Source organism: Pipistrellus kuhlii, unplaced genomic scaffold, assembly GCF_014108245.1.
Source record: "Pipistrellus kuhlii isolate mPipKuh1 unplaced genomic scaffold, mPipKuh1.p scaffold_m20_p_8, whole genome shotgun sequence".
Lineage (NCBI taxonomy): Eukaryota > Metazoa > Chordata > Mammalia > Chiroptera > Vespertilionidae > Pipistrellus > Pipistrellus kuhlii.
Window position 1 is genome coordinate 49,560,986 of NW_023425584.1, and position 13,679 is coordinate 49,574,664.

The following is a 13,679-nucleotide window of genomic DNA, read 5'->3' on the forward strand; positions in this document are numbered from 1 at the left end:
GATTGAATAGCATAAGAAGCAGTAACAAAGGGAAAATGTAGATGCATTTTAAATAGTTACAACTAAAAATGTGTTTTAAGAAGTCATGTATTCCAGCCATTAATCTCGAGAAAACAGTATCACTTTGTTTAAATGGACCTGCAACCTCACCAAGTTCTTGACAAAGAATAAATCTTTACTACAATTTGTCTTAAAGAAAATAAAACCTATAACTTCCACAGATCCTATGGGGTTTTGGAGGAAGACACAAACAGCTTGCCCACCCTACTGACCCTACTTAACAACAGAATTCAAAGCCATCCGCCTCTGACCTCACTCCTAACCATGAACCAGCCGGGCTTGAGGACTTGCACTAGAAGAAGAACCACTCTGTGGGAAGATGTAAGTACCAGCAGTGCTCCTCTCCATTCCCCTTTCCCATGAGGATGCTCTCTTCTCAATTCCAGGTGGTCCCCAGAGGTTAGCAACTCTTTTAACACCCCCCCCCCCTCTCTCTTTATCTTTCATTACTAAAATTTAAAGTCTGGATTTTTGTCTGAACAAGGGAAGCCCATTAAAAACACCTCAGAATCAAACACTTCTGCCTGTTGGTTTACTGAACTTCTTTACTCCACCAAAAACTTACCTTTTGCAATTAGATCTATATATCCCTTGCTTTTTTCCTTTACATGAAACATGTGTGACTCCTTGAGTGAAGTTCGTTGAGGGGGCTCCTCAAAACATTCCCCCTTGGAAACATCTTTGTGAAAATAAGCATGTCTGTGTGCTAGCTGCCGTTCTTGGACTGCATCAAATATTTCCTTTTTTTTAATCCTTGAAGGTATGTGTCTACCAGGTCTCGGTTTTTGGTGTTTATTTCTAAAAACATTTATAGAACTACCTTGAAATTTGTCCTGCGAATAAAACAAAAAATAATTTAATTAGATTTAATTGTCATATTAACGGTATAATAAAAGTATGTAATAAATTTTATTAAGACAGAAACAAACTTATATACCCTAAATACATTTGCCAAAGTGCCTTACCATATAGACATTTACTATAAAGCATATGACAGTGCTGCAATGAAGCAGATGTTATCCTATGTAGTTCTCAAAAGGTACTTCACAGGCATGAGGATTGCATTCCACTTTAAAAAATGTACACTTAAAATAGTAATTTTCTTCGCATATGTGATATTTTTTAATATAACCTTAAAGTCTATTTTAAGACAGAAGTTTTCAACTAGACATATAATAATTTATTTTCAATCATCTTTGAAAAATTCTCAAATGTTCATAAAATGCTTATACCCCACCCCCAAAGCTCTTTATCTGTTGAACCATAAATAATTGCTCATAAATAGAGGAAGATTCTCAGAAAAGAATATTAATAATTAGATATATATTTCAGATCATTTTAATCACTTAAATGCCTTAAATCCATTCACTATGCTTTTCTGAGTTGTCCTACATGCAAGTACATGCTTTTAATGTTGTCTGTCTTCTGTGCTGTTTCTGTAAGTTTGCTATTAAAATGCATTAAACTATAAAAAATTAAAATAATATTCATAATTGGATATGTATTTCAGGTAATTTCAATTACTTAAATGCTTCTTAATTTTAAACAATAGAAAAATAATACAGTCCCGGGTATCTGACAAGAAATTGTTCAAACAATCATACTTTTTCAAGCTAGTCATACTCTGGCCCATAAAGAGATTTAGGAAAAATTCAAATAGTTGCCAAATCAACATGCCAATAAGAAGATATTATGTTTTCTATGCAAAGATGTACTATTAAGCTGTTATTAAACTGTAAACATGGTCAGGGTTTTAAGGCATATTTATCTAACTCTGAACACTGTGAAGTTTTTATCCCATGTACTTACTAATGAAATCAATATAATCAATATAAGTATTTTTTTGGCTAAAGGACACAATAAAGAAATATTGGCAATGTTTACTACAAGATTAAAACCACCTATGACCAGTCTCAGCAGAGAGGACCATTCAAAAGAGACATGTAAAAATAGAAGTTTTCAAAAGGGATTAGGACAGTGATCACAAAGTACATCATTCTAAAATCCCTTCCCTACACTATCGCCCCAAAGGTCCATTTATCACAATAGCTGCTATTCCCTAAAATTTTGCATCTCCTCTACAGAGACTGTCCTCCAAAATTTCACCCTTTATTGTCTTTTTGCCATCACTTTTCTTTTCATCCCTTCTTCCCTGGCCTTCCAAATCTATGCCATTCAACAGATATTTATTGTGCCAGGCATAATGCCTATTGCTGGAGATCCAACATTAAAACAAAAACAAAAAAAAAACAGCAGTCACTACCCTCAAGAAGCTATCAGGCTGGTAAACATTTTAATGCTAAGTGATGTGGAAGGAGATCAGATAAGCATGTCATGCCAGGAGCATAGAGGAGACATCTCACAGCATATTTGCTAGTTTAGCTTTATCTAATACTGTTTAAAGAGTGTTATTTATGTGATATATTTAATCCAAATATTTGTTATAATTCATCAAGACAACATTAAGAATTGAGTGTGCAAATTAAGTATATCTGTATAATTAAATAGTCTGTATAGCTAAAAAATTAATTTTTAAATGCAATATGAAATCAGTTCTTATTACTATTAAGGATTTCATTTTCTCTTCATTCTATTCAAAATCTATTGGGATTCATGTAATCATTTGAAATGATCATTGCAATATACAAAAATAGTTATTAGTGTCCAGGAAAATATAATGTTAAATAAATGCATTAACCTCATTTATTTTCTTATAATGTTGGGCAATCAGAATTTTTGCTTCCTGAAAAAAATCTTGGTTGGAGATCTCTAATACAGTACCTAGAATAAAAACAGAAAAACTTGTTTATATTGTAGTTTATGTACTCTCTTAACAAAAAACAATGACAAACTTATGATTTTAAAATTTGGGGGCAGTTATGAATCTTGCAGGACATTATTAAAAAGTGAATTTTATAAGTGTAACTTATAAGTGAATTCAATGAAGTTAATGTAATACTCCTATAATGTAATATTTTTCTTTAAAAATCAGCTTACAATGGTCAGAGTGATAAATTATCCTAAATTATTAAAATTCAGGGAAACCAAAGAAAGCACACAAAATTGAAATCTCAAATGGTTCTAAAACTTTTAAAAATGTTACTATACAGAAGACACAACAGCATGATTTAGGTACAAAAATTATCTAGTTTATTTGTGTTCTCTATACTTAATGAATAATTCATACAACTACATAAAATATGTTGATTAAATTATAACTGCAACATAAAACTCAAATAGGAATAGGACTAAAATAAAAATATACATACCCACAAATTAATAATATTATAAAACTCTTTATTCATTTATAAGTGCCTTAGATTCTTTATTCTTTTTCACTAAAATTAAGTATGGAATTTTATAGCACCTATATAGAACACATCATTTTCATTTATTCCTCATTTCCGCCTTATAATTTCTTTATCATCTGCTGACTTGGCATTTTTTTAAAAATATATTTTATTGATTTTTTTTTGCCCCCCTCCCTCCTTCCCACACATCCCCTCCCTCCCCAGAGTTTTGTGTCCATTGGTTGTACTTATATGCATGTATAAAAGTCCTTCGGTTGATCTATTATCTCCCCCAGATCTTCCTCCCCTCCCCGCTGTAATTTGACAGTCTACTTGTTGATATACTGTCTCTATATCTATCTTTTGGTTCATCAGTTTATAATGCTCTTTATTATCCACAAATGAGTGAGGTCATGTGGTGTTTCTCTTTCATTGATTGGCTTATTTCACTCAGCATGATGTTCTCCAATTCCATCCAGGTTGCTGCAAATGATGAGAATTCCTTCTTTTTTATGGCAGCATAGTATTCCATTGTGTAGATGTACCATAGTTTTTGGATCCAATCAGCTGCTGATGGACACTTAGGCTGTTTCCAAATTCTGGCTATTGTAGATTGTGCTGCTATGAACATAGGGGTGCATATATCCTTTCTGATTGGTGTTTCTAGTTTCTTGGGATATATTCCTAGAAGTGGGATTACTGGGTCAAATGGGAGTTCCATTTTCGTTTTTTTGAGGAAACTCCACACTGTTCTCCACAGTGGTTGCACCAGTCTGCATTCCCACCAGCAGTGCAAGAGGGTTCCTTTCTCTCCGCAACCTCGCCAACACTTGTCGTTTGTTGATTTGTTGATGTTGGCCATTCTGACAGGTGTGAGATGGTACCGCATTGTTGTTTTGATTTGCATCTCTCGGACAATTAGTGACTTTGAGCATGTTTTCATGTGCCTTTTGGCCTTCCTTCTGTCTTCTTTTGAAAATGTTCTATTTAGGTCCATTGCCCATTTTTTAATTGGATTATTTATCTTCCTTTTATTTAGTTGTATAAGCTGTTTGTAGATGTTTGACTTGGCATTTTAAAGTGTTTCTTAGCTTTCTCCTCTTTACCTGGAGTCAGTAAAATTAAGTCACATAACCCATTTAAATTAGCTTTAAGTCTGGTGAGTGTGCTCTTCATTTCTATAACTCTACCTTCTTTAGTGCTCTTAGGATTAAGATTTTTTTTCTCTCTTCTTTTCACCTGCTCAAATTTTAAGCAATTAAACTTCCATCTTCAAGCAAATCAAAACCATAATGAAATACTGTTTTAGTCTATGTGGGCTGCTATTATAAAAGGCCAGAATGAATTTCTAACCAGACCCCTAACTTCCTGAAAAAAAGACTCCACAACTTGTCCTTGCTTACTTCCTCTCTTTTGACTAAACAGTTCTTATAATCACTTAGAATTACATTATTACCATGTATCAGATGCACAACAGTCAATATAACTTATTAATATGTGAAATGATTGTCACTGGGTTTTGGTGGGAATGCAGCTTTATAAAAACCATCCCATTTTCATTCCAGATAAGACCTTAGAGATGATCTTCATTTACTGCAAAGCTCTAAGATGCAGAGGGCCTAAGAGTCTTCTAAAGTTACACAGCCATGCTGGTTTCCTGAATTTGCTTTTATTACACATCTGCTTCTTTACTTGATGCAATAGACTCCCTAAGTGCTAGAGAATCCTCTAGCATTGGGCTGATTACCATAGTTGAGTACTTGTATTTTACCAACACTGTACACTATAAACAATATATATGCCCTTTCCTCAAAATTCATATATTGGAACCTAATGCTTAATGTAATGATATTAGAGCCTTTGGAGGGTGATTATGTCATGAGGGTAGAGCTCTTGTGATTGCAATCAGTGCCCTTATAAAAGAGACTCCAGAGAGGTAGGTAGTTCCTTCCACTAATGTGAGCTGAGAGTGAGAAGATGTACGTCAATGAGAAAGCAGGTCCTCACCAGACATCGAGTGGTTGGCATCATGATTGGACTTCCAAGTCTCCAGAATTGTAGGGGGGAAATTTCCCTTGTTTATAAACCACTCTATTATATACTTTTATAACAACTTGAATGGACTTCGACATTTTCATTTCAAGCCAGCAAACCTGCACCCTTGTAATTTAATGTGCTGGCAGAGCCATTCGCCATTCTCCTATCCCCCTTCACATCTAAAAATTAGACTTTGACAGAGGAGTTAAATTCCCAAGGTAGCCTTTTCTGTCTAGCTAGGCTCTTGCTGACCAGTGTGTCTGATTTTTCCCATCCTCAAAAGTCACTTGTCGCCTGTGAACTGGGGAGTAGTTTGTGTACATTCTGCCAACACTAATGGTCTTCTTGGAGCCAGTAAGTAAATTCCAACTCCTCTAGGTACTGCAACAGTGAAACCACACAGTCATGTCTTGAGGCTCTTGAAATAAACAAGGCCTGTGATTGTATTAAAGGGACAAAAAATGACAGGCACCAAAACACAGCAATTTTACATGGATCCTGAGATGGATCCATTGAAGGTGTGTTGATACCCTGACTCCAAATCAGCAGTCCGTCCTGAACCCTCATTGTCATTTAACGTGCTGTAGCACCTATTCCAATTTTCTCCTGTAACTAAAAATCAGTTTCAACCAAAGAGTTAAATTCTCAAGGCAGCACAAAATAATTCATATTTCAATGCCTTGGGAAAGACAAAGATAAAGTCTGTTCTTTTATTTTTATGATTTCTAAGCATATGTATACTATATATTCGACAAATAAATCTAAAATCACAAGAAAGTAAACAACTTTGGCATTAAGAATCCATTCAGTTAATGATCTTTGCTTCTTTGTTCAGAATGGGATAAGCATATAAGCATGCAGCTTTTACACACTCAAGTGCACATTATAACTTTAATTATTAAGAAGAAGTTGCCTCTTTCTCTGTTAAAAATATAATTAAGGCTTTGATTATTTGCAAATACATATCCAGCAGATGGAATGACTTTTAAGAATTCTTATTCCTGAGTCATACCATTTTGTCTTGAATTCTAATTTGCTCATGAGCCTTATTTTGTTGTCTTAAGCTTTCACTCTCTCATTTGTAAAATGAGGATGATAATAATAATAATATACCTCACAGACTTGTTGTGAGAATAAAATTAGACTTGGTTACAAAGAAGTTAGCATAGCACCAAACACATAATAAGCTTTCAATAAGTGTGAACAATTATTATTACCATATTTATTGTTGTATTACTATCATTGGGCTATTTATGTGATTAATTTCATCAGTCCTCAATTTTTCAACACCACAAAAATAAATTTCAACTTTCTAAATTAGTTTGAATGAATCTTATCTTATTATAGCTCTTTTTATCAAAAATTATTAATGATAGGTTTGCAAATAATAAAATATCTTCATACAGTGGATTCTTCAAGTTACCAAATCCCCATATAGGAATAAAAAATTGTTATAACAAATATTTTACGATAAAGTTCATGAAGAAGTTGAAATAGTCATATTGAAATTGGCTAAAACATGACTGCAAATATTAGCATTTCCATGGGGGGAAAAAATGAATCTCTAGTGCCAAATTATTTCACTAACCTAAAACATTTTTCTTACATTATTTTATATATTTTTGTTAAAAAAAACTCACTCATATATCATCAATTTAATGCTACTATGATTGATCATAAAATTTCATCTTTCTCATAATGCTTTATAACAGGAATGGGGAATCTTTATTCTGCCAAGGACCATTTGGATATTTATAACATAATTCACGAGCCATACAAAATTATCAACTTAAAAATTAGCCTGCTATATTTGATCAAACATTTAATTAACTCACCCCTAACTGCAGGGTCAGAGCAAATGATTTCCCAGGCCAGACATTCCCCAACCCTTGCTTTAGAAGATTCTATATAATTGTTCTAGTAAAACTCTGAAGTGACGATATGGGGACATCAATGTATTCATGGAAACTAAGACAATGGAATGAACCATTGGCCATCTTGTTAATCATACAAAAATATTAATAACTGACCTTAATCAGAGTATTTCCATCCTTCCTACAAACAGGCTACACTTTTCAGCGATTTCATAAAAATTTACTAAGAAGATATGATGAACAAAGAAGTATGGGCCATATGGCTAAGGGCATCCTTGCTTATATAATTTGGAGAAAGTGCCTGACTGCCCATTTGATTTCATAGGTGTTAGTAAAGCCTTACTTCACTCTCAACAACACTGAGTCAGCATACAGTCATTAAGTACCTACTAAGTCGCAGATACTGTTTTGGTGTTAAATGTACTGAAGAAGTAAGACACTCAGTATCCTTGAATTCTGAGAACTTGGAGACTAGTGCCAGAAAAAAAACCAAGAAAAAAAAACCCAACTATAAACAAATGTCATGGCATTCTGTAAGATCTGTGCCGTGACAGAGGCCAACATAAATCACTAACACCCTCTACCACCAGTTCCCTAGTGTAAAAACTTCCCTCTAAACTTTATATTGTATTCTTAGAGATAAGATTTGAAACACAATATCCCAAGAGAAATAACATAGTGAATCAAGTCCAGATTAAGGCAATGGTTTCAAAATTGTGCTTCACCAAATTCATGTTTCTTGGTGGTTCTTCCTTCTTTTAATCCAAGCTTATTGGTTTTATTTATATGAGCTCTTCCTAAGTGTTATTTTGTAGGAAAACATTCCTTGGCTAAAAATAGCAAACACATACCAAACAAGTGAACAAATAAACAAAGATTTGAATATTTGTGCATGTGCAGAAAGTTCTTCTAAAAGCACATTGAGATGAAGGGAAGGGTTAGGTGAGGGGAGAGGCTCAGAGAGGAGATGAGTTGTCTCTTATAGGCACACTTTTCCTCACATCCCACCTTAGTCTCTTTTTAGCAAAATGTTTTATCCTCTTTGCAACAATAAATGATTAATAGGTTTCCTACACACCTCACAGAGACTTTACAGTATGCGCCTCCAAAATACTTCTCATACTAGGCTAGGTTGTTAAGAAGAAGTAGGAGAATTATAAGCTCATAGTATCAACACTTCAAATATAATTTAAATAATTATGGGCATAACCCAAAGGTAAAATTAACTAGCGAACATTCTCGTCCATTCCTGGATCTCTTTCTGCCCTCTCCATCTTGAAATGTGTTGTAATATCCAAATTGAAAGAGAATTAAAAGAATCCAGGAGGCTTCTATTGAACAGAAGCCAGTATTACATAATGCCTGGGGTCACAAGAGCCAAGAGGAGATAGAAAAACAGAAAATCCTAATAATCCTAGCTCTGTATACAGCAGTAAATGTTTCTCAATCATGCTATCTAAGCCCAAATTGAAGATTACTTTCAGCTATGCCAAATCTAGACCAGCTCTGAAAGAAATATATTGTGATCTACATATATAATTTAAAATGTTCTAGTAGTTACATTTTAAAAGCGAAGAAGTGAATTAATTTAATAATATATAATAATTGATTGTTATAGCATATTTTATTTACATAAAATATATCCAAATATCATTTCAACATTAATAAATATTAAAATTTAAAGAGATATTTCACTTTTTTTGTTCTGTCTTCAAAATCTTATATGTATTTTGCACTTACGTTCATCTCAATTTAGTTGTTAAATTTTTATCTGAAACACTAGATCTGTGTTAAGATTGGATAAAATATTCACTTGAAAAAGTAGGTTCATATACCCATGTTGCTCCAAACATGCTTTAAAGCTTTCCAATAACTGAATTATCTGTTTTTATATTGAAATTAAAATGAACTAAAATTAAATATTAATCCCTGGTCTGTGTGGTTCAGTTGTTTGGGTGTCGCATCCCATGCACCAAGAGGTGTCAGTTCATTCCTGGACGGGGCACATGTCCAGATTGTGGACTCAATCCCTGGTAGGATATGTGCAGGAGGCAGCCAATGGATGTTGTACTCTCATATCAATGTTTCTTTTTCTCAGTCTTTTCCTTATTCTCTCTAAACATCAATAAAAACATTTTTAAAAAGTAAAAATAATAAAAAATTAAATATTCAGTTCCTTAGTTTCACTAGCCACATTTCCAGCACTGAAGAGTCATATGTGGCTAGTGCGTATCGTATCAGATAGCACACTAAGTTAAAAGTTGCTTTCAATCTCTCAAAAGTTGGTTATATTTAAATAAAGTGGATGAGATTAATTTTTACAAGGTATACCAGTAAATTTAGTAATCTGGGAATTAATAATTAATGAAAAGTGTCCTTAAAGGCTGTTGGAGGTTGTGCACTGAGTTGTAAGGTAATTGGGGATACTCACGTACCAGGCATAGTCTCAGCATCAGCCATGACGGACAGTAAGGCTGATCTTTTGGAAGGCTGGGCTCCAAATCCCTAAACACAATTACATAAATTTAGTTATTCATTTTTAGCTATTTCTTTCCCTCACTCATGGAGAAATAGAATAATTAACCCTTTTTATGTATCATGCCTCTTCCCTCGAACCTTCAAAGCCTTTCCCTCCAAAGACAATAATAATAGTTATCACTGAGTAGGGCTATGTGCCTTATTAAGTGCAATTACCTTAATGGTTCCAAACAACCTAATAGAAACTTTGGGCAGATATGGAAACTGGAGCTTGGAGTAGTGAAATATAATTATTTAGTGACATGCACAGAGCTCAAATCCAGATCTTTGGGCTGAAGTCCCTGTGCAGGGCTATCTGATGTCTATTTTACAACTAATATCCACTTAATACCTGGCACATGCCTTACATACTCTTGTCTTGAGCTTGCACATGAGCTTAGGTTCATGCTAATCTTCTACTCACAGTGCCATGTTCTTACATCTATGTTTAGACTCTAACCATCCTTAAACCGTAAGTTCAAATCTTATTCCCTAGTTCCTTAGTTTTCTTTTGCTAATTTGTTCCTCCCTTAAGCATGGTAGCTATATTGTCCATGCTTCTCCCTTGAAAATTATCATATGCTTCTGTGAAAGGAGCTAAAATGACAGAGTGATAGATATAAGTAGAAGTGCTATATTCCCAACCAGACTCCAATTGCCTTCAAAGCCAAACTATACTTTATAGCAGTGGTCCTAGACCATGGATGACTAATAGAATTGCAAGAGGGGCAAAAGGGAGGATCGGTGTCAAAAACATGTAAAAGTCTAAAGTGGGGCCTAACTACCTGCATATTTTAGAAACAGCCAAGATGTCAGTTATACCAATGCATACTAGTGTGTACTCACACAGGTTTATAAATAGAAATGGAATATTAAATGTCCTCAAAGCTCCATGGAGCCTCTTATTCTAAAAACCTAACTATTTGGTGATGGTGGCAGGGAGACAGGTGGGTGGAGATGAAAGAGGGTATAGGGGCATAAATGGTAATAAAATAAATAAATAAATAAATAAATAAATAAATAAATAAATAAATAAAACATAAAAATAAAAGTCTAGCTATAATTGTTCAGTTAGCTGACTAGACCATAATACTGTGGTGAAGTAGTAAAGACCTATTTTAAAATTTGGGAGTTATTTGAGTAAAGCCAGCTTTGCCCTATGAAAATAATGACTATAGCCACTTGCTCTTAGAAAGGGAAAAACTCTGCAGTTACATCTTTAAAATAACAAATGTGGAATATCTGAAAATGACTAATTCTCACGTTGTTAGCATTACACTATGGGAAAGACCATAAAACATGTATCTCATCTGCCTAGTTTAACAAATTAAAATACTTTACCACCTTTAGCAGTTAACAATCAGAACTCATCTTCTGATCTAACTTAATTATTGTCTTCTTTCAATTTAAATATAAGAAGGTAAAAAACAGTGTTTTGTGCAGCATCATTTTCTTGTTTTAATCCCCATAAAAATGGATTCTTCTCTAAAGCTGTTGGCTTCTCCACCTTAATTCAGTGTACCAGGGGTGTCAGCTTGCATTGACTTGGCTGGAAAATGAGACACCCCACTGTCCTTCCAATGCAGAAAACTAGTCAAACATCCTAAGGGGTACTGGCATGGTAGTACCCACACAAACCTGAGGCGATAGGGACGACTCTGAAACAGAGCTGTGGTGGAAGAAGGCCCTGGAGGATGGACTTGCCTAAAGATAAGCACACTGACACATAATATGGCAGATAGGGACCCTCTTCACTAAGTCCCCAGCAGACAGTTATGGGATTCTGAGTCCCTCTAGTACGTTGATTGATTAATAAGTGCATATGTGTTATCTGAGTTGTACAATGGGGATCATCATCTCTTTTGGAAGAAAAAGCATAAGTCAAATTTTTTTCAATAAAATGCAAAGAATTGTATGCCAGATATTATGAGAAAATTTGTGAGCTTTGTGAAATAAGTGAGAGCCATGAATTCAGATGAAGATGAGATCACTAAGGGCTGAGAAAGGGACCTAGAAAAGAATTCTCAAGAGTCTGAGCTACACCTGGTGGATGCAGGAATAATGGAGAAATTTTGAATAGCTGGTTTGGCATAAGCATGAACCAATTGGAACTATAATAGATGCTGGCCAGCACACCCGTAGGGTATTGACTATTAGTCCTGAGTGGGTCAGATTGGCTGACATCAAAGGAATGGAGAAGCAGGCAAGTGAGAGAAATAGCTCAGGCAAAACACAAGGAAGTAAAAATGGACATGATTTGGGAACAGCAAGCAGTGGCTCTATATGATTTAAGCAGATGATTGGATTTTATGCTGAAAATGGGCAACAAACGATTGAAATTTTTTGAACAAGACGCTGACATAAGCAGTGTTCTGGGATATAACTCCATAAAGGCAATGACATTGTTTTCTTCCCTGCTGTATTCCCAGTGCCTTGAATGGGGCTTGGCATGTAGAGGAATTAAAAAAACAAACAAACAAAAAAACAAAAAACATGTTTATGGAATAAGTAACTATGGCAACAGCATGCTGGATAGGTAAGCCCTACCTCCCATGTTTCTATAGACACATTTGTGAAAAAGTCCTTTCAACCTTTCTTATCCAGTAGGCACAACTTAAGGCATTCCTAAATTGAGTTACAGGAAAGCTAAGGATTTCTAATTTCATTTCTATATAAATAAAAGACACAAAGTGGAAACAGTATTGCCCTCCCTTATCGCCTTATCTTGTCTTTCCTGAACAGATTACTGTTAAGTCTTTTTCATAGTATCCTATGGAATGAAGTGACAAAGAACTGCCCTATGGCATTAAGTAGGACTTGGGGAAACATGTCATGGTCCAGGGATCTAGACAAACAGTTTCAGCAGTTCATATAAGATTGAATGAGAACAAATCTTCACTTTCTAGCCAAAATTTTTTCCCAACTATCCCTTTGCCTGAATCCAATTGCAAGTCATAGATTCACCCCGTCCCCGTTTCTCCATATTAAAACTGGACCTATATCCACCAAGCTGCTCAACACAGCTTTGATTCCTCCTGTATTTTACCTACCACATCCAATCCAAGTCTTCCACATTTTAATTTCAAAATACTGGTCTTCTCATCTTCCCTCTTCCAGCCACAACCATTTTATTCCTAGAATGCTGAAATAACCTCCTAATTAATCTCTTGATTTACAGCCTGATCATTTTCTAATTTATTCTTCACATAACAGAAGGAGGCATTTTCCTCAATGAGTATCAGATCACCTAATTTCCCTTCCACAACTTCCAACTGCATCTAGCTTCCTGCCCTGGGCTCTTCTCTCTCATGCAACTGAGTAAATATGAATGAGAAATATAGGACTGGTAGCATACAGCTCCATCCAGAACTGAGTCAAGGGGTTTGCTTTGATTTCTCCTCACCCTAGTTTCCTCATTTGCAAAATAAAATAGTTGGGCAAGAAGACCTTAAAGACCTTTCAGATGAGATGGTAACTGGACCTTAATCTCAAAAATTAACTGCATGATTAAAAGTTCTTGCCTCTCTCCTATTCCTCTTCAGCTTAGTCTGTTCTCTGGAACTTAGGGGCAGAATAAAAGGGAAACTTGCCCAGGTCTGGTCTCTTCTAGTTGTGTCCCTAGTTACCATCACCTCTATGCTCCCCTCAACCCTTGATCTCTGGGGTCTCCCTATCAGATTTTGTCCTTATCAATGTTTCCATTCTTTGAAAAAGTGTAAGTTGTTCTCCACTTTTTTTTCCCCCCCCCCCCCCCCCCCCAACTCAACAAGGACCTTTAGGTCATTTTCCAGATTTGCTTCCTGATTGATTCTCTTTGCCAAGTCTCTCTGTCCCTCTGACTAGATAAGATGAGCTGGCACCAAGCAACAGGAATGAGAAAATAGAAGGGAAAGAAGGTAAA

At 35.1% G+C, this 13,679-nt stretch overlaps 1 protein-coding gene across 1 annotated transcript; it reads right to left on the reverse strand.

Moving 5' to 3' along the window:
* Positions 1-605: 605 nt before the first annotated feature.
* Positions 606-13,056, reverse strand: LOC118711318 (IQ domain-containing protein M-like). Its single transcript, XM_036424340.1, has 4 exons — positions 12,955-13,056; positions 9,697-9,766; positions 2,759-2,841; positions 606-893 (listed from the first exon to the last, which is right to left on the reverse strand). The coding sequence occupies exons 1-4, from the start codon at positions 13,054-13,056 to the stop codon at positions 606-608; spliced, it is 543 nt and encodes a 180-aa protein (XP_036280233.1).
* Positions 13,057-13,679: the final 623 nt, after the last annotated feature.